Source organism: Pogoniulus pusillus, chromosome 20 (assembly GCF_015220805.1).
Source record: "Pogoniulus pusillus isolate bPogPus1 chromosome 20, bPogPus1.pri, whole genome shotgun sequence".
Classification (NCBI taxonomy): Eukaryota; Metazoa; Chordata; class Aves; order Piciformes; family Lybiidae; genus Pogoniulus; species Pogoniulus pusillus.
The window spans coordinates 13485837-13506530 of record NC_087283.1 but is presented as its reverse complement, the minus strand read 5'-3'; the positions used below and the strand labels follow the sequence as shown (position 1 = coordinate 13506530).

At 42.5% G+C, this 20694-nt stretch overlaps 2 protein-coding genes across 3 annotated transcripts in view; both read left to right on the top strand.

The window, feature by feature from the left end:
- Positions 1-86: 86 nt before the first annotated feature.
- On the top strand, positions 87-12496 carry CCNE1 (cyclin E1). Of its 2 annotated transcripts, none has more exons than XM_064160287.1 (11): positions 87-249; positions 603-690; positions 960-1028; positions 7173-7315; positions 7393-7528; positions 8293-8439; positions 9242-9337; positions 9683-9817; positions 9900-10011; positions 10111-10268; positions 11060-12496. In XM_064160287.1, the coding sequence occupies exons 2-11, from the start codon at positions 655-657 to the stop codon at positions 11180-11182; spliced, it is 1155 nt and encodes a 384-aa protein (XP_064016357.1). In that variant the 5' UTR covers positions 87-249; positions 603-654; the 3' UTR covers positions 11183-12496. The 2 variants fall into 2 exon arrangements, with proteins under 2 accessions (XP_064016357.1, XP_064016356.1); XM_064160286.1 differs by having other exon boundaries at positions 87-490.
- Positions 12497-18503: 6007 nt separating this feature from the next.
- The window catches only part of URI1 (URI1 prefoldin like chaperone), an 82948-nt gene continuing 80757 nt past the window's right edge, over positions 18504-20694 (top strand). Inside the window, exon 1 of the mRNA XM_064160285.1 lies at positions 18504-18520. The gene's annotated coding sequence lies outside the window, so the exon portion shown is untranslated. The remainder of the gene's footprint in view (positions 18521-20694) is intronic.

Sequence of the window (20694 nt, the reverse complement as noted above, 5' to 3'; positions counted from 1 at the left end):
GGCTCTGTGCGAGGGGCCACGTGTGCGGGCGGGCGGGGAGGCGGCCCCGCGCCGCGCGTTTAAATGTCCCGCTCGGCGCGGGCCGCGCTGTGCGCAGGGACGGGAGCGGCCGCGCCGTGAGGCAGGAGGCGCCCAGCGGAGCCCGCCCGCGCCGCACTCCCGCCCTGCCCCTACGCGCCCCGCCAACGCCGCTGCCGCTCGCCCACCGCCCGCTCTCGGCTGGGGAGGTCTGGAGAGGACGGCGCGGCGGTGAGTGAGTGAGACTCCGGGCAGGGGACAGCGGGCGCCTCTGCCGCCTCCCGGGGTGCCCGGCCGCGGGGCGGGGGGAGCCGGCGGGGCCGGCCCGGGGCTGCGGCCGCCCTTTCCGCGCCGTACGCCCGCGCCTCTGCGGCCCTTTGTGGAGGTTGGGGCCCGGGCCTGCTCGGCCGCTCCCCGCACCGCTCTTTGCTCGACCCAACCCGGCCCAGGCGGGTACCATGCGCCGGGAAAGGTGAGTGCTGGCTCCGCCGTGAGTGGGGCCCTGCAGGCCGAGGTCTGCCGTGAGGCACCCCAGAGGCGACTCCCCGCGGACGGCGCTCCCTCACCTTCTTTTCTCTTGGCAGTGACTGCGTGGAGGAGAAGGCTCCCGCCAAGGGGGAACATGCCGAATGCGGTATGCGAGCCCGCAAGAGGAAAGCCGATGTGGCCACGGTGAGTGAGGCTCCGGGGTGGCCCTGTGGCCCACCCTGGTGCCCGCAGGCCAGCGCCTGCCCCGCCGCCGGACTTGGCCTCTGGGCCCTCGCCTCCTTTTGTTGGGTGGCTGGGGGCCATGTGGTGGCCTGGGTGTTGAGCGGGCAGTGGTCTGTTGGGAGACTCTGTTCCTGAGGGATGGGGTACAATTCATTGTAGCCAAGAGTTGCTTGTCAAGGGTTGCTTCTCCTGCATTTTGTGCTCCTGAAATCACCTACTCTTTTTTGTAGTTCTTACAGGATCCTGATGAAGAAGTTGCCAAAATTGAGATGACTAGAAAAAAGCAATATGAAAATCAGGTAACTGAGTTGACTTTACATAATACTCCTATAACTATTTTGCAGTGCCTTGTTATTGCAATGTTGGTGCAATAGCTAGTCAGTTACCACATGCTATACTGTATAGCAGTGAGCAAAGGGAAGTATCAATCTTGGCTGATGCGAAGTGCAGAACACTTCAGGTTGTACAGGTTGCTTTGCAGTCTTTGCAAGCAATGAGGCCTGGTTTGGCCTAAATGTATCACTAGTACAGTATATCCAGCTGTCCCGAGATGCGAGGATGCAGCTTACAAATGCCTTAATGTGCATTCAGGCCTACATGGCGTGATTCTGTATTGACCTCTTTAGAGAGTTGCAGGAGTAGACTCACGTGTTTACAAGACGTACCTTGCGGGTCAGAGCACAAGACACTTAAGCATATAACCTGAAACATCTTTTGAGGTGACTTTCTGTTCAGTCATGTCTCTACTGACATATCACCTTGGGAGAGGAAAGATTCCCTTCCAGTATTGGCTCCATTCATACTGATGAGTGTCATTATGAGATGATGGCAGAGCATGAGGTCCCTGATTAGAACCTTGCAGTTTATGCTAGGTGCTAAAGCAGGGGTAGGCTTAACTTCTCTGCAGAAAGAGGAAACACTTCTGTATAGTGACTTAGCTGTGGAAATCAGGTCTGCAGTAGAGATTAGTAGTGACTGTTGCCAGTTTTATCAATATGACACTTAGAACGGTCTGAGTTATGAAGAACTTAACTTTAGTGCTGTCAGTCTGGTTCCTTAGTGCCCTTCATATAATCTTGGAATATGAGATGCTACTTTTATCTATATTTGCTCTATGTTGGTATGTGGTACTGAAAGCACGATGCTTTTGTACATTGGGGTGCCCACTCAATAAAAACAGAGTAGCCTCTTTCCTGAAACAGTTTTTTTCCTCTGCACACACAGGCTTACTCAGGGTCATTAGGGCTTCATCCTCCTAATGCATGTTCAGGGTGGTAGTTCATCTGCAAAAGTCATGATCAGGATGTGCAGACCATATTCATTTGGTACACAAGGCTATGCATAATGTGGCACATCTAACCAGAAGTGGCAGCTGGAAGTTCTAAGACTAAAGTGGTACTATAACAGATGGGCATCATTGTTTGGAATGGCCTCTGCTTGTTGCAACTGTGTATACTAGTTATCAGTCAACATATTAAGCAGGGCTCAAATGGTGAGCATTTAATGAGGGGATCTCTCCTTCCCTTCTGTCTTTCTTTTGTGCAGTATATTAAACTAATTTCTCACTTCTGACAAGGAAGAGCTGCCTGTCCTTCAGCACAGCTCTCTCCTTCACCCAAAGATTCATTCAGCTTGAGCCAAGCAAGGGCTTGTTCATGTTTATTGCATAATAATAAAGTATTGTTAAAAAGCCCTAAACAGGGACTTAATTTTACCTTCTTCTAGGAAGACAAAGAAAGAAATGTGGAATATTTTGCACACATTGATCTTCAACTTTAAAGTAATAAAGACTTCCATTTTTTTCCTTATGTTCCCGACCTAGTAGCTGTTCCATGTTAGTTCAGGAATCCTAGGTAAATTAAAATGTAGGTAATTTAGGCCATAGGCAGCCTAAGTATTTACTTTCAAGTTAAGCTTAGGATGCTAGAGAGATTTGGCCCTTTGATTGCAAAACCATAAATAAAATGGATACCTGTTTATCTCTCCCTACACAGAGAAGGGTTTTTGTTGTGACAAAGTAGCCAGATTGTTACAGATCTGTTTAAAAAAGCTAACATTTGGCTGCACAGCAGCAGCTCTTCAGTCTGTGGTGTGACACAAGCTATTCTCTGATATAAATTGCCATGGGCCACTAATGAGAATATGTTTATGGTTCCAGCAGCAGTATAGCAGGCTTGTATGATAGCCAGTGAGATAGTTATTCTGTTGAGGCACAACAATTCTAAAATGCAAGTAGCCATAAATCCACTGCTGCCTATACCACATGACTCCTACATTAAATAAATTTACTGACACTAGTTTATGCACAAGGCAAAATATCATAGTCACATCCCACTTTATGACATCTTCATAGTCAATTCATTAGTTTGCTTCTGTTGAACATAAGGCCTGAGATCTTAATTAGGATGCCATTACCCTTTGTGATGAAAGAGTGGCTGTATCATCAGGTTTGTGACAGCAGAATATTGCATAAATTCCGTGTTTGATTTTAGAGAACTGGCAGTGCTGTAATTCTGCTAGCAATTCTCATATTAATGCTGCCTGCTTTCTGTGAACACACACATTTCTAAGGCTCCATGTGAAACAAAATTCATCTAACTAGATTAGAGCCATCCATGCAATTGTGATATAATTTACAAGGCCACCTCTAGATAGAGTGGAGAATTGAATCTAGAAGTTAGTTTCTGTAGATTAACTGATGTTTTAAAGTGAAAAGAAGATGGAGTGAACTATTAGGAAACAGTTTTCATCAATTTCTCACTAAACCTGTCTTCAGAATCCAGTCTTACTGTTGTCAAAATGTTCCACCTAACTGCTCTGAAAGTAACTTTCAAAAAGTTCCTTTAGCTAGTCTAGGTTATCTTCTTATTACCCAATTTAAAAAGAAGGAAATCCACCTCAAATTCCACTTAAAGGTCTTCAGCTAAATGGTTAAAGAATGTAAAGTATATCCAGAGTTCAGAGTCTTTAGAAAATTAGAACTAGTAGAAGCCTGTATGCTATTCAGAAAGAATGGCAACAACTTCAGGTGAATTGTTTTTATTTTTCCATCTTGCTGGTTCTGGAATTCCCTTTTGATGGCAAAGAAAACCCCTGTACTTCAAAGTAATGGATCTTTGTGACTGAAAAATGGATGGCTTTTTTCTGATGGGCAAATTTACACTTCAGTTTAGTCGCTGATATTGATGTATCTCTGTGACAAGGTGCTGCTTTTTTTGATGAGACAAGCAGGCTTGTTCCTTTGCCTTTGATTCCCATGATGGTCTTCTGACCTTACTTGTATGAATGCAGTTTTGGGTAACACTCTTCCTCTGTTTTCATGCTGTCCGCCTTGCTCTGATCTGTGTGAGCTTGTTCTGGTGGCTCCCAGCTCATGTTGAAATGCAGGAGTCTCAGCGCTTGTGTTCCTGCGTGTGGCTGCTTCAGAGAAGGCTCTGCCCATAACTGATAATCTAGGTGGTCACCACATACCACATTTTGTATGTGGGCTATATGCCTGAAAGATGTCTAAAAGATCTGTTTAAATGGACATTTGATAATGTTGATGATTCGCAACATGCTGCAGAAAACTGAAGTGAGAAACATCTGAACTTCAGAAAAAGAACACCCACCTTTGAACTCTTGAGTTTTCTTTAGTAGCTGTGTGGGCCTGACTGCTCTGGCTGTTGCTTCTTTTGGTCACCTACCTTCTGCCCCTGTTGGTGCACTTTCTAGTGAGCCTTCTTGTGTCCTCGGTTCAATTTCTTCAGTCAGTTTCTAGTTCTCAGGTCTGAGACACAGGACTGTATCTTGGATCAGTTGTTCTATTCCTGTATCTGGAATACTGCTATGGGTGCTACCAATCTCTCTTTCTGGCCTGCACAGAAATTTGAAGAGGCAGTTTCCCCTATTGATTTTTGGCTTGCATCTTGCTCAGTTTCCATTTGCCTCGGAGTAAGCCCAGGACTGTAGAATTTCCTGCATTAGGCTGTACAAATTCTCTGAAGCTCTTACTTTTTGGCAGCTGTCTGTTTTATTTTGTCTGTGCAAGCCCAAGGGAAGCGCTTTATGGTTTCCTCACACCCTCCCCATCTTAAACTGTTTCTTCTTTCAGTGGTGGCTCAAATTTCCTTACAGTTACAGTGTAACGTAATGCAGTTCCTTGATATAGTCTCTCAGTTTTGGTTGAATGTCTTGTTAAATCTGCTTTAAGGACCCAGGAGTTTGATCAATGTGCTCATTCTCTTAACCAAAATCCATGCCACATCTATAAACATTCTCTTAGATTATCTCAGAATCCTGTCTCATTTCCTGGTAACTTCATGCTTTTGAGGTCCCTGTGCAGTTGTTTCCTTCTTGTCTGTATGCAAGCTGTATCTTTTCTATTCCTTGCACATTTTCCCCAGTCATCTCAAGTGATATTACCTGGTCAAATACTTTGTTTTCACTTCTCAAAATACATAAGAGGGTCTTGACCCTTGATTTATATTTCCTTACATAAGACTGTAGATGTTGCTGCAGTGTAGCATGTGAGCTGTCTCATTTAGTTGAAACCTGTGCAGTAGGTCCCTTGTCCTTCAGAAGCTGCTGGCGTAGTAGGCACCTTTAAATAGGCATTATATAATGTACTGCTTTTCTGTTGGTTTGCTGATTAACTGATAAGGCAGCACTTCTCCAGAGGCTGTTGGCAGCTGGGCATGCCATGCAGTTTGGAGGACAAAGTATGACTAAAGTCTAGTTTTGCGCTAAGACAAAAATTAACTTAAAGTAATGTTGAAGTGACACTTTAATTCAAACTTTAAGCTTGTAAGGAATCAAATAAAGATATGATAAAGATATTACTGCTTTTTTTGTCTTTACCCAAATTAAATCATGGCATAGCTGGCTATGTAGCCATGCTAGATTTGCATGTAAAACTCTATGAAAAACTACCCATCTGTGTATCGGTAACTCAAAAGTACAAAGCAGTCTCAACTGAGTCAACTGTTAAAAGTGGGGTTTGTTTCATAAAGTCAGTGGTTTCTGTTTCTGAAACTGGTGCTAGGAGGTAGCCATTTTGCTGGAAAGTGATACTACTTGCAGTAAGGGCAGGATAAAAGCTCAGGTGTGAAAGCTTCTTCACAAGAGGAAAAAAATCATGTAGAGCATTTTGCTTGTTAGTACATAATGATTCCTCTGATTTTTAATGTGGTGGGTTTTTTTTCTGGAAGCATGTTAAAAATCCTGTCCAGGGAGTTCTGTCCTTTCACTGCTGCAAAACAGATCAGTTTGCAGCAAGGTGGCTGACTTCAGTGTTAGACAGAAATATCAGATTTTAATTTGTTTAGGCATGATGACATGGGGCTGGTTTCATGTTTAATCACAAAATAAAGCAAGTAGTGTTTTGCAGGGGAATTGTGTGAAGCATACAGCAAGGTCTTGTTTAACAAAGTTAGCCAAAGAAAAGTAAACCTAATCTTAAGTTCTGGTCCAGAGAAAAAGATGTGTGAAGTGTTGGTGGTTTGTTTGCAGACTTTGGCAAAATTCTGTATGTGAAACGGCCAGTTTGGTATTTTAGTGGCAGTTACTTAACGTGTGCTTGCTTTGTTCTGGAAATGATTGGATCATAAATACTAATTCTTGAATTAGAATTTATGAATAAGTAAGAAAAAAATCTATAAATTACTATTTTGCATTGTTCATTGAGGGTGCTTTATATGGAACTACAGGTCTTCTTCAGGGGTTTTGGTGAAAACAAGATACAACGTGACAATAGGAGACTGACTTGGATGTTCTTCCATGATGTAGCTGTGGCTCTTCAAAAAAAGAACAGAGTAAAATGTTCTTCAAATGTAACTGCAAGCTTTCCCTGCTGTTAGAACAAGCAACAGACTACTGTGTCCAGTTCTGGGCTTCCCAGTACAAGAGAATATACTGGGAAGAGCCTGGCAAAAGGGCTGCTTTTGAGATGATTAAGGCACCAAAGTGTCTTTCCTAGAGAGGCTAAGGAAGCTGAAACTATCCTGGAGAAGATAAGGTTGGGGGAGATTCTATTAATGTGTAAATATTTGAAGGGAGGACTTAAAGAACATGAAGCCAGGTTCTTTATGATGATGCCCAGTGATGGGATGAGATCAATGCAAATGGAAGTACAGATGATCCTTATGAACATCAAGAAATGTTTCATTTGGGGGTGTTTCGGTGTGGGATTTTTTGTTTGCTTAATGTGAGGGTGACCAGGCACCGGCAGGTTGCCCAGAGAAGTTGTGGAGGCTCTGTCCTTAGATACTCAAAAGGCATTTGGCCACTGGCTATAGGGGCCTCTGCTTGAGCAGCAGGGTTGAACAAAATGACCTGTGAGGATGTCTTCCCATCTCTGACTGTGCAGTTTAGAGATAAACATAGTTTCTTTTGCCTATTTTCCAATGTCTTGTCTTATACTTCTAAAATGATTATTTTAAAACACAGTTAATTTCATTCAACAGCCACCCTGGAATAGTGTTCACAAAAATGCCCATATGCTGATTCCTACTCCAGATAAAGATGATGATCCAGTTGGTGTTGACTACTCTCACTTTATGCATCTAAGTGTTGTTCCAACTAGAGCTTCACCATTACCAGTTCTAGGGTAAGTGCTGCTTCATTTTGTTGCTTCATGTCTGCTCTGTCTTAAGATTTGAGACTAAACATATTGATCTGTTATAGCTGGGCAAACAGAGAGGACGTATGGAAAAACATGATAAACAAAGAGGAGACATATGTAAGAGATAAACTTTACATGCAAAAGCATCCTCTCCTGCAACCTAAAATGAGAACAATCCTTCTAGACTGGCTAATGGAGGTAAGCTTTTCTGTGCTTGTGGGAACTTCAAGAGTAATTTGCTTGAAATGTGCTAATAACTGTCATGTGATCTGTGCATAAGCCATTTAGCCCTAGACACTTGTCTTCATCTTAGAGTTGAAGTGGCACTAAACTTAAAGTAGTAGGTTGAGCTGATGTAGAAACTGACAACATACTCTGATAATCATTTAGATTGATAGTGGATAATAATCAATTTGTCCCTAAATCTCCACAATGTAGGCTTTTTAGGGTCACAGTGCAGATAAAAGCTGCACAAATGATTATGAAAGTGACTGTAAGAAGAAAAGTGTGATTGCTTAGATCAGATGCATCTCCCAATCTCTGTTATTGGCATGTAGAATGTACTACAGCTCTGTATGTAGAGTCTCTTTTGTCATTTGGAGGACTTGGTGGCACAGTCTCTGTGCTAAATTCTGAAATATGTGGGAATTTTCTCTTGAGGTGCTGGAATGATGCATCTTTGCATGTTCCAATGTTCTGACACTGTTAGAACATGTGCTTGCATTTCCTTAAAAGGATTTTCACTCTGATCTCTCTGTTGGGAGTTAGTGTAGTGGCAGTCAAGTTGTGTCAAAAGAAACTGTTTTGCTCCTGCTCTCAGTTAACATGTTACTTCAAAACTGCAGTGAAGCAGAAAGCAAATATAAACTTCTTGTGTAGCTCTTGCCTTTTTATAATACATCTGTAGCATCTGGTTTTGACTCTGGCACTGTTCTTGACCTCTGCAATCTCTGTCTCTCCAGGTTTGTGAAGTCTACAAGCTTCATAGAGAAACTTTTTATTTAGCACAAGATTTCTTTGATCGATTTATGGCAACACAACAGAATGTTGTAAAAACACTATTGCAACTTATTGGTATCTCTTCTTTATTCATAGCAGCAAAGCTTGAGGTAAGTATCTCCAGGTTTACTTTAAATATGTGAATGTACCATAAGCATGCTGTCTGTTTCACCAGATGCATATTGGCAGCCTTTATAGAGTTTGTAACTAAGACTTCATCTGGGAGACAGAAAAATTTATTTTCCTTTCTCTTCAAAATTCTTCCCATTTTTTCTCTTGGAAGTAGCTAAAATTAACACTAGCTAACATCACAGTACACCTCTTCTAATCTTCAAATGACAGTCATCTTTACTATTAGAATAAATCTGAAGTTTGTAATTGTGATTGCCAAATGAGCTTGCTGGCTGCTGTATGCAGAGACTGCTTGTTGCAATTCTGTTAGTGGAGTACCTGCTGGATCATAGTCTGAGCTATTCTTTTAGTGAAGCAAATTGAACTGTTAAAATACATAGTGACTTTTAGGTTTTTACTGTTTGTTGTTTAAGAGTGCTATTATTGTTCTTCTAAAGCAAGGGTTAAAAGGCATTTTCTTTAGTATGTATAAAGTTTTGATGGCAGTTAGGACACTGTCTCACTGGTGCTGTAATCAAATGTAATCTATGTTCTACTGAGTCATCAAGAGTGAAAGGTGAAGGCTATAAGCAGAAAGATTGACCAAAAAAATCTGTATTAAAGGCAGAGTGGAACAACATGACAGGATGGAGGAGTTAATTTTCTTTTTCTTTTTCCCTCTCCTTTTTTGAAATGCTGAAGTAGTGGAGGGTTTTATTTTTCTTATTGTCTTTCTTTGAAGCACAGGAGGATAGTAACAACCTATCCCACAAATTTAATACTTGCTCTCCTCTCTTTCAGGAAATTTATCCCCCAAAGTTGCACCAGTTTGCTTATGTTACAGATGGAGCTTGTACAGAAGATGAAATTCTCAGCATGGAACTGATCATTATGAAGGTAGTGTTTCAAAGTGTGGAATTAGCTCTACTTCATTTTTTTAAATGTACAGCATAATCAGACTAAAAGCAGAGAGTTTCAGTTGATCTTAAATGGCACAATTTCTCTTTCTATTAACAAAACAGTGTACTCCAGGTAACTAGTGATTTGATTCATGCACCAGTATGTGTGTATTAAAATGAGTTGTTACCCCACCCTATCAGCAGGAGATACAGGAGAGGATTATATATTTGTATGTTTCAAAGGTATCTCAAACTGGAATTATGTTTTCTGATCTGGAATGAAGTTCTGTAATATAAGTTACAAACTTTCATACTGAAATCTTGTGCATGTCTGCTCTTTCAGGCTCTTAACTGGAACTTAAATCCACTGACAGTTGTATCATGGCTAAATATTTACATGCAAGTTGCATATTTAAATGAGCTTTACGAGGTATTGCTGCCACAATATCCACAGCAAATATTTGTACAAATAGCAGAGGTAAGACTGATTTCTTCCTTCAAATGCTATTTCACTGGGGAGAGAGAAAGTGGTGATTTCCTAAAATCCTGTTGTCTTGTAGCTCTTGGATCTATGTGTGCTAGATATTGGATGCTTGGAGTACACATACGGAGTACTTGCAGCTTCTGCTTTGTATCACTTCTCCTCGTCTGAGCTGATGCAGAAAGTTTCAGGTATTGGCATTAATAAACTAAGTCTAATGTTGGTCTACTGACTAATGTTTAGAAATGTTACATCTTTGTTCAGGCAGATGAAAGTGTTTTGTCTTCCAGGCTACGAATGGTGTGAGATAGAGGAATGTGTCAAGTGGATGGTTCCATTTGCGATGGCTTTAAGGGAAGTAGGAAGCTCTAAACTCAAACACTTTAGAGGTATTGCTCCTGAAGACTTGCACAACATACAGACACACATAACCAGCTTGGATTTGCTGGTATGTATACTGAAGGAAAAAAAACTGTCTGTAAACCCTACATCTTGCTGCTGCTTCTTCCATTAGAAGATACAGTAACCTTAACTGAAGCGTTATCAGATTGTGACTGAGTGTATGCAGATAATAAAAGGCATAAGGTTGCATTCCAGTTGCAGAATTCTTGGGACAAAGGCCTGGTCTGTACAGTACTTAGTTTTAAAAGATGATTGTGATTTAAGCCTCGTCTCAAATGGCAAAAAATTTACCCTAGAAATCAGAAGTTTGTTTCTACCCGTTAAGATGCTTCAAATAGTGTATGTTAGACTTTTCTCTCTAGGAATTATGGATGATACAATGTTGTCTATAGAAAGAAAGTAAGATAAGTCTCACATCATCTGTCTTTGTGAGGCTATTATGGGACAGTTGTGGCTGAAGTTGTGCAATACTGGGTTTTAGGGTGAGGAACTTGCCCAACAGATGGTAGTTAATTTACAATATCAGTTTTGGTACTGTTTAGTTTATTTAGGTGTGGTAGAGGTTAAAGCTTTTCTTGTTCATTGCTTCTGAAACTTGCTTTCTTGAAGATACAAGTACCATAATCTTGATCATCAGATTCCAGAAGTTGAATAGTGACCTCTTGGGGTTTGCATTCATTAACTGTTGTGTACTGCATGATTTATCAGTTGCATTTAGGGAGGTAAGATACAGATACGCATTTCCAGATTAGTAATCTATCAAGTTTATAGAACACTGAAATATTGATCTGTTGTAAAGATATGCTGAAGAGATTTCCCCTTTTCCTGTGCTTTCAGGACAAAGCTCAAGCAAAACAAGCCATATTGGCTGAGCAAAACAGGACTTCACCTTTTCCCACTGGTGTCCTTACACCCCCACAAAGTAGTAAGAAACAGTCTTCTGGACTGAAGCCAATATGACTTTAGAAACTGTTGACAGACAGTTTTGCTGAAGTGCCTGTTCTGCTGGTTCTGACTCCTGCTCCATTACAGAAATGCTGCCAGTGAAGTTCATAAGCTTTTATGGTATTTGAAAAGGAAACTTTACTTTTTTTTGTGACAGAAGAACTTTTCTATTTGAAATATTTTTATTGAACATTAAAGTATTTTAAAAGAAATGGATCAAGTACACCAGCCACTTATAAGAACACCAACGAGTGCTCCAAATGCTGCTATGGAGGGTTATGCTTGATGTGACCAACTGTTGAGAAAAAGGGCTTGAAGTTTAGGGTAGTTACTGTGCCTGTTTGTCCTTTGGATAACCTGTAGTTGTACTGTCCCCTGTTGACAAATGGGTGAAAAGTACTGTGGAAGACAATGTTTCAAAGCCTTTTTTTTCAAATGGTTTGCTTACAACTTGATGCCTTTTAAATTTTTTATTGTAAATGCTGCTATGTCTCTGTATCCATTTTTAATAAAAATGCTGTCTAAGACAGCTGGTTTTATGTATATCCCTATTTTTCTTTCAATTATGGTCAGCTAAATTTTTTTCAGATTGTGACCACTAGTAGTGTGGGAGTTGGGGATATATGTAGTAGCTATGGCTTTATTTATTTACCACTACTGGCTTATCAACTAAAACTTTCTTGTTGGGTACTAAGGTAAAATTGTCATGTTGGCTACTTGGATTTTCCTTAGCCAGATGCAGGTGGCTAGGGAGGGGATAATAAACATGACAAGTCTCTATGGAATCCTTCCACAAGACACTTTAGTGATTGCTGTATTGGGAAATGCTTGAATCAGATTGTCTGGATTGTTGTGCTTAATAGTAAGAAGTGATCAGTATGAAAACCCTGCTTTTTCTTAAAACAATCATTTCAACTTTGGGATTTTGGCATAGTCTTTGAAAACTTATTGTCTGGATTCTGAACTGGTGTGTGGAGTGGTGTGTGTCTGAGAACTCATAGTAAGATGTTTTCTGGAAAGTCACAGTTCAGGAGAAAAGGGAAATGTAAGAAACTATTACTTGGTGCTTTGCTCATCATGTTCAGTTTTAAGGGCTGTTCAACAGCTCTCAAGACTTGTTGAGACTACCAGGGTGCATCATGTCCTCCTATAGATAACACATTTCAGGAAGATTCTACTCTGATGTTGGTTAATTTTTCTAAAGAGTTGCTAGCAAGGCTGCTTCTTATTTTAAGTTATTCTCCATTTCACTCTTACCATCCAAGTGTTTTGATAAATGTTAAAGCTTTAATGTAATAAAAATGCCTACAGTGACAAAGAGTAAACAAATTATTTGGAGTTGCTGCTTTCTTTTTCTCCCTTCTGATGAATGGTTCTAAGTTCTGTGCTAAAAACTAAGTGTAAAGGTTAGCTGAACAAATTTACTGGTGTCATTTCAGAGGAGTTTTAGTTTTTCAGAGACCTATATATCCTAGACAAAGGAATGTTGTATTTGCCTGTTATTGGAAAAGTTTAACATTGAAGGAGTTGTCAAGACATGTTTTAGTACTTAGTCCTTACATTTAGGCCATATAATGTGTGTGTATGGGGTGGGAAACAACCCTTCTGAAAGGCTTAATTCCTAAATCACCAGATCAGCTTCAGTACCAGTCTTTGCTGTTGATGGGTTTGCTCTGGTCCTGAAAAAAACTGTAATGAGTAATACTTAGTGTAATTGGCCTCCTAAATAGGGATGTGTATAACTTTTGTTACTACAGAAATTTTCTTGCAGTTAAGAGTTTACCATATCTGTAAAGGTTCAATTTAAGCTAAATATAAGTCTGGCTAATACTTACTGCGGAGGGAATGCAAGCATGCCATGTGTTACTGGTTATGTGGGAAACCTGTATCTCAGACATATTTACCTATGAATTAAACTGCTTGGGTAGGCCTTTTCCTAAGTTGGATTTCTGCAAATTTTATAGTTTACTGCCCCACAGCCTGAAATGTTGATTTGTTTTATTTCAGTAGGGAGCAGTCTGAGAGACAAGCATGGAGATGGTAGCTTTGCATCTTCCCAGGTAGGAATGCAGTGACATGCGAGAGATGTGATGCTTCCCAGCAGCTCTTACCTTAAGAGCTGTTGATACTTTCTCATCTTTGTCCTGCTTGTTTCTGATTTTGTAACGTGGGTATTAATGTCTGCTGTTGTGCTGTAGGGTAGCTTGGGGTGCGGATGGCTACCAGTGTGATGCACCCCAATGCAACACGCCCTACCCCCACCAGACAACAGCCTGTAACCCCTGCAACACAACCTCCTACAAGACTGCACCACACATCACACCACCCCCACCTCCCTGACACCCCACCCCATGTGCAATGCATACCACACTATCTCCAACCCCACAGTATCCACACTGCCCACAGATACCATCCCACTTCCAAGAGGTGTTTCCCTCCATATTTATATGCTTGAGTATCCTATTGTATATTCCTGCCAGTCAGGAGATGGAATCGCAGCAGATGGGGAGAAGCAAGTGGACAGTTCTGTCTGGCTAGATAAGAAAACAAGGTTTAGTGTGCTTACAAGTGGGCTGAAGCTTGTGGTCTCTAAGCATGTTATGCTAAGAAGGGTGGAGAGGGCTCTAGGGGAGGATAGCCTGGGGCAGTGCGTGGGGCTCCTGTTCCTGGTGCAGGTAGATCCAAGGGAAACTCAGAAAGCAATTTCACTGTGCATTGCTGTGCAATCCTCAATTGGAAACTGTTTCTTTAATAGCCACAGAGCAACATAAAGCATGATGCAATGTAAATTGAATTCTGCAGTAACCCAGGTGCCATATGATTATCTTTGTTTTCCTGGGAGGTTTGTTATAACTATGTATCAAAGCCTCACCTTGGACTGAAAGCTGGGGGCGTCAGAGAAGCTTGGCACCAGGGCAACTGGCAAGTATGCAGGTTGACAGTGGATGCACGTGATTCACGTTTTTTTGCATAACTTTGCTCCTCCCTATTTAACAACCTGGATTTAAAGCATCAGGTGCCACATATTCCTGTCTTCTATAATTGACTCACCTACAACTCATTCCCCTTCCAACAAGACACACTAGCATATGCTATGAGATAATAGAGGTAACTCAATTTGTGTAGCCTTAAATTTGTTGGGGATTAAATACAGCTAATCCTTGCTGGCAAGGCTGGGATTGGCTCAATCTGGGCTCTGCTGTCTGGAGAGATCTCAGACTTGGTACATAAGAGATACATGGCTCTTCTTTTCACTCCTGGTCTTCCTGCCTTTGCCTTGGCCAGTACTGCCTGTGCTGCAGGGTATACAGCTGCTAAGGGTGGGGTGGGCAGTCAAGGTGAAGTAACTGGGGAGGCTTGAGGTTTTAATTTTTCAACTGTTTGTGCTCATGAGGTAGCAGAAGGTGATAACAATAAAAACATATGCAAGACTTTAATGCCCATTTCTGGCTTTTATAGTACTTGATTCTAGCCAATTTGAGACTCTTGTCTGCTTTGAAGTTAAGACTCCAGCAAAGCAGTGATGAAACTTGAGTTGTTGGTGTTGGCTGTCAGCTATACTACCTGCAAACAAGTCACATTTATGTCTTAACCTTTTAAAGTATGAAACTTATTTATCTCAAATACTGAATCATCTTCTATGAAACAACTTATATTTAATCAAACCTTCAGTAAAGAATTTCAAACACTGCAATGCTACATAATTGGTCTCAGTCTCCTGAGATAATCAGATCATGCCAAGCACAAAAAAAAAGTATCTTTGTAGAATAAATAAACCCAGAGTTTTCAAAACTCACCAGATTAGCATGTTGGAAGGCAAATTTGATGAAATGGCTACCAAAGAAGGAAGGAAAACCTTTTTGATCTCAGGGGATGTTTGAACTATAGCTGCTGCTGGTTCACAGAAGCAGCCTCTCTTAACTCTTTATGCATAAAGTGGTTTTGTTTTACTTAGCTGAGTATGTTGTCATGTAACTTGTATTGTAAGCAAGCAAACACTGTTTATAATGCACTGGATTTACTGTGGTATTTCACAGAATTACAGAATGCCAGGTCTATCCCCAAGGATACTCTGGTCCAACCTTCCTAGGTGAGAGTGTAGCTTAAGTGAGAGGGCCCAGGACTAATGTAGAAGAATCCACTACTTGGGAGATTGTTTCGATGTCTAACTGTTCTCATTGTGAGAAGTCTCTTCTGGATTCCATTCAGAATCTCTCCAGGGGTAATTTGTACCCATTGCCTCTTGTCTTTTCCATTTCCTCATAAAAATGGAGTCTCTGTCATCCTGATTTGGGGTCTGGTTGTCAGTCACAGCTTCTGAGAGCAAAGAAAAATATTTTAATTTTGACCAAACTCTTGGTCAAAATGGATGAACATGATGAGGAAAGGTTAGCTGATCCTGCATGGTTTTATTAGTATTCTGGGCTTCAGTAATGAGATTAATAATGGCCACAGACAGTGTCTCTTCATATTAAAGTGTCTACACATGAGTAGTTTGGGTGAGTGCTAAAGGACTGCAGGCACAAGCAAACTGTCTTGTCTCACCCCAACTGACAATAAGTCCACACTTTATATAAAGAAGAGACAGTTGGTAGCAGTCATTAACATAACAAAGTGCCTTACAGATCACTCCAAATTCATCTGACTGATTTTAAGCAAATGTTTTCCCCTGAGAAGTGGCAACAGAACAAGTTGTTGAATGTTGTGCTGCCTGGGCCACCCTGTTTTGCTGGGAGTGGGAGAGGTACTTCTGTGGGATGCTGGGGTTGGTCCTGAAGCCTTCTAATGGAGGAAAGTAGTTGCTTGCATTGACAGTTTGCTGGGTTTTTTAAAACCATTATTTTTTAGGCTGATTTCCTGTCAAAACGGAGCATAGAAAAATGGAAGCTTTTCATGGGTGTCATGTCACACTCTTCCTTGTCCATCAGCTTCCTCCATTGGACAGCTTCAAGAAGATCTAACTTCTTTGTAGGTAGATAGGAAGAAAAAGGAATTGGGCAGAACTCTGCTTCTCTAAGTGAAGGAGAGGTACAGGCTTGGCTGCTGTCCTGTGCATGTGTGACAGCAAGGCATCCATACTGGCAACATGGGAAGCAAGTGGGGAGAGAGGAAAAAGGAATCGGGGGTGGAGCAGTGGGAGCTCTGACATACATCTAGCACTGAAAGGGTATGAGTAGAGGCTAGGAGTAGCTCAAAGAAGGGAGAGAAATGCCATACACAGGAGTAGATTTGATAGTCTGGTGATCATGGCAAAACGTGTTTGACTTTTTCAATACATCATCATGCTGGGATGATGCAGGAAAAGCACTGGTTGAACATACCAAGAAGCTGTTGTGCATCTCCTCAGAATAACCAGGTTTTGTCACTGAGCACTGCAGGTGCTGTTGAACTATACGACCACAGGTGTTTCTTGGGGGGGTCTGGGGGCCACCTGCTGGCGGCAACGCTGCTGGGGTGTGCTGGCAGCTGCAGTGGGTTTGGATCCTCCCCCTGCCGAGCAGACTTTGCTCCCCAGCAGCCTTCCTGAACAGAAACCAGCATAATGGAAATGTTTTTGCCTGGCAGATGAGTGGCACTAAGGAGAGAGATACCAGAGCAACCCAGGCAGGGGCTAGTTTTGAGAGGCATCACTTCACTGCTTGTAGTTTCATACCTGACTTTACAGAGTCATCCCCTTGAGGGCAGTTGCAGGCACATGGGATGGCTGCAGCTGCCTTGGGACTTGTTGCTTATGAGCAGTGGGGAGAAGTGTCTGACACTCCCCCAGCTGCTGGTGTTAAGAGGGGAACCAGGAGGGACCTCTTCCACCTTAGCCACTGCCTGCCCTGGCTGGGGTGGCTGTGCAGGCGGAGTGGGCATCCTTCTGCGATGTGGGGGGAGCGTGACTGCATCCCTTTGTGCAGGGCCGTGCTGGGGGCCGTGCGCTCCTTCAGGGACGTGGAGAGTGGAAGACGCCCGTGTGGGACCTGGCTGGGTGGTGGCGAGGGTGGGAGCAGCTCAGTGGCCCCACGCTCATTGCCTTAATTGGGGCTGCGCGGCGGGGCTGGCGGGACGCAAGATGGCCAGGAGCTTCTCACGGCGTGGGGAGGCTCGCCGCAGCCACCGGCGCCCGGCCCGGCCATTAGCATCAATTAAGCACAGAGCGTGTAGATTACTGACATGTTATTGTTAAGGCTCTAAAGGAAATATAATTAATAAAACTCCCCCACTCACACCAAGAGGCAGCCCTTTGTGTTCCCTCTGCTTTCCCCTGCCGGCAACGTCTATCTCCTCCCGCAGCCCCACGCTCCTTTCAGCAGCCTCGGACAGCATTAACATTTGAATTAATATAACATCGCTCTCTGAAATCTGTTAACATTTATAATGTTGCTGTACTTTGCCTGATCCTTGTGGTTTTTTTCTGTCAGTTTGAGCCGGGTGAGGTTTTTTTTCCAAGTGATACCAAACACAGACCTATTATGCTGCAAAAATTGCATATTTGTTTAATGATTTCCCATTGGTATCTTTGTTGCTATGAGCTAAAGCATTAAATAGAAGCTAGCACGTTAAGGTTGTGTTGTTCTACATAATAAATTTGAACATCCCCCGATGAATATTTTTAACAGGGGTTTTCTGAATAAAATGCCTATGTGCCAGAGTATTAGCAATTACTTAAAATTGGGGTTTGACATTTAACACTGACATCTGAAATATTTCCTTTAATTTTTGGTTGCCTCTGCAAACAGAAATGATGGCGTTCATCCTAGGGAAGGCTGGGTGGACAAATAACACTTTTACTCGAAATGAAAAGCAATAAAGAAAATATGCTAAATGTCAACAGCAAAGCCTATCTCCTCGCCACGTATCATGAGGAGAATATACCCCAAAATGTGCATACACGTACAAAAATCCTTTAAGTGATCTAACACATTTGAATGTTAATGGCTTGAATGTTAAGCTATTGCAATGTTTCCATTATTTTTTTAAAACTGGCTATTTAAATACATTATTACCTCACTAAATTCTCTCTGTGGTCACTGCAGTAGCCACGGTATGAAAAATAATAATCATAACTCCGAATTTATGAAATACCTCCAAAATGGCACATTTTGCCATGAGAAACAAAAGATAAAGTAGATACTATTTCACTTGAAATATTTTGTCCTTGCAGGAGTTGCTTGTCTGAAAAACCAGCAGATGGAGTCTGTTTGAGGACATGAGGTTCTGGCAGCAGTCTAAGGAACTAGCTCAATTCTGTAATCAAGCGATGACTGAAAACCTTTACCACGTGAGATGCAGTCTGGAGGCCCCTGCCGAAGAAGCTGGTTGACACCAAAGCATCTGCATTTGCAGAAATCAGCTTTGAGAGCCCAGGTGAGTGAGTCCTGTGCCCCTGGTAGAGGGTATTTGGCTGAGAGGAGCCAAAGACAGCTTGTACCATCACCTCTTTCTGCTGGACAGTGGAAAAGCAGTGGGCTTTGGTTTCAGCACAGCCAACTGGTATTTTTCAGCGTTAGTGGCTGTGCATTAATCTGAGATGTCCTACGGGTGCAAGTGCGTGCTCAGACTTGGCAGCTGCCCAGGAGCTGTGTGAGCTGGAGCATTGCTGGGTGAGCATTGCTGGCCTCACAGTGTGGGGCAATGACACAGGGTGCCAGAGGGCCCTGAAAGCCATCCAGAAACACAGCTGCACTGCAGGGCGAAGCCACTGGGGTGCTCCGAAGGGAAAGTGAATGTCATGCTCTTATTTTCTGGACAAGATGCTATTCAATGGTGTAATGTATGTGCAAAAATTGGCAGTGATGTTTCATCTTGGAGGGCATCTCCATGGATGCTCTGATGCAGGAGAGGCTAGGGTAAAGCCTATGTGTGAGGCTAGTGTGTGCAGTCAGCTAGGGTGGGAAAACACCCTTCTATGTTTTTGCAACTTTTTTGTTAACATAATTAGGAACATCATAAAGTATCTCCACATTTTTGCTTCTCAAGGTGTCTTTCCATGTGTCTCTGTGTCCCTGAAATTCCTAGATTTTTAATAGGGAGGGGACTATTATTTGTAAGTGGTAGCAATCACTGGGATGTTCTTTACTGGCCACTAGGAAAGCAGTGTGGCAAAGCAGAGGGAGCAAGGAGAATACTGTGGTTTCTAGATGCTCTTTTGACACTATGCTATAGTAGGAGGATGACTGTGTCAGGGGCTTTGCAAAAAGCAGTGGCTATCAGAGCCTGCTTCTACAAGAATCGTGGGCAGTGCTTGTGGGGGTTACATGATAAGAACAGTGATTTTAGGCAGAAGAGAGAAGACTGCCCCACCTCTGACTTTTCCCATTTGCAAGACGTCTGCTCATTTCCAGCTCCTGCTTCCTTGATGCACCTCTCATTCACACCTGACGATCCTTGTGCAGGTATCTGGGGATGTTACTTGCTTTTGCACTTCATTGGATGCACTGTCACACAGCTAATGGTGTTCAACAGAAGCAAACCTTGGCGAGGCAAAACTTGTAGAGGCTGATAAAATATTGACCCATACAAACCAACAAGAAGTTCTGGCATTATTTTCTCCTCTTTCACTCAAACACTCATGACTGGAGTAACCTGTGCATGCTGCTTTAGATAAACGATGTGTTCAGACTGTTCAGCCACACATGTTGTGCAGGGACAAGGAAAAGGAACCAAAGGGCTCTTGAGCTTTTCATGAGCTCCAAGAACAGACATCACAGTAGTATATGAAGTGAGTGGCCAGGCAGCAAGAGCAGCAGAGACACCCCCTTCTTCAGTGTGCAGAGTACCAACCCCTGCACAGGGACTGATCCTGGGGTGCCATTACCTAGTAGAGAGTCTGGCACCTCTGTAGGCTTAGGAATGCAGTGATGGCATTAGCTTTACTGCTAAACTGTCAAAAAGCTGAGCACCCTAACTATGAATTGCAGTCATTTTTGGATCTACAGCTGAGTTTGATATGTGTAGCTGCAGCTGGCCTTACCTCTACAGTTTTATTTGATAAATCTGATTGATGAGAGTCTTTTAATTCCTCTCAATCTCTTTAAATTTAAAAAAAAAAAAAAAGGCAAGAGAAGTTAAAAAGAGCTGTAATTGGGAGTGAGCACCACAGAAACACGCAGCCAGCAGGCATGCTTCAAAGGCAGCAGGGCCAGCCTGGACTCTTTAGTTGCTGGATAGTGAGGACTTCAAATATGCTTCCTTCATGGTGACTGTGTTTTAGTTTTGATCTGTACCAGAAGAGTTTAATTGGCAGATACTCTGGGTTTTGATGCATACAGCCTCTTCAATTCAGAGAGCAGAGGTCGCTGTTAAGAGTAGACACTGGAGGTGGTCTCTAGTATGATGTGGTGGGTGTCCTGCCAGGAGGCAGCTTGCTGCTGGACTCCCCCAGTGAAGGCAGGAACAGCCCTGCCTCCTCTCCTACTGCAGAACTGTGTTTGGTGCTGGGTCAGTAACAAGGAGAAGTTTCCTCCTTCAGGAGGAAGAGACCCACTTGGCGTGTTTGAAGCCCTGATGCTTACCAAGCAGCCTGGCTGTGTGATGCTGGG

What these genes read in the sequence shown, in the direction of transcription:
- CCNE1 (XM_064160286.1), top strand. An exon ending in AAAAGCAATATGAAAATCAG is followed by an intron (nt 1,029 to 7,172) that starts GTAACTGAGTTG and finishes TTCATTCAACAG; the next exon opens with CCACCCTGGAATAGTGTTCA. An exon ending in TTCTAGACTGGCTAATGGAG is followed by an intron (nt 7,529 to 8,292) that starts GTAAGCTTTTCT and finishes CTGTCTCTCCAG; the next exon opens with GTTTGTGAAGTCTACAAGCT.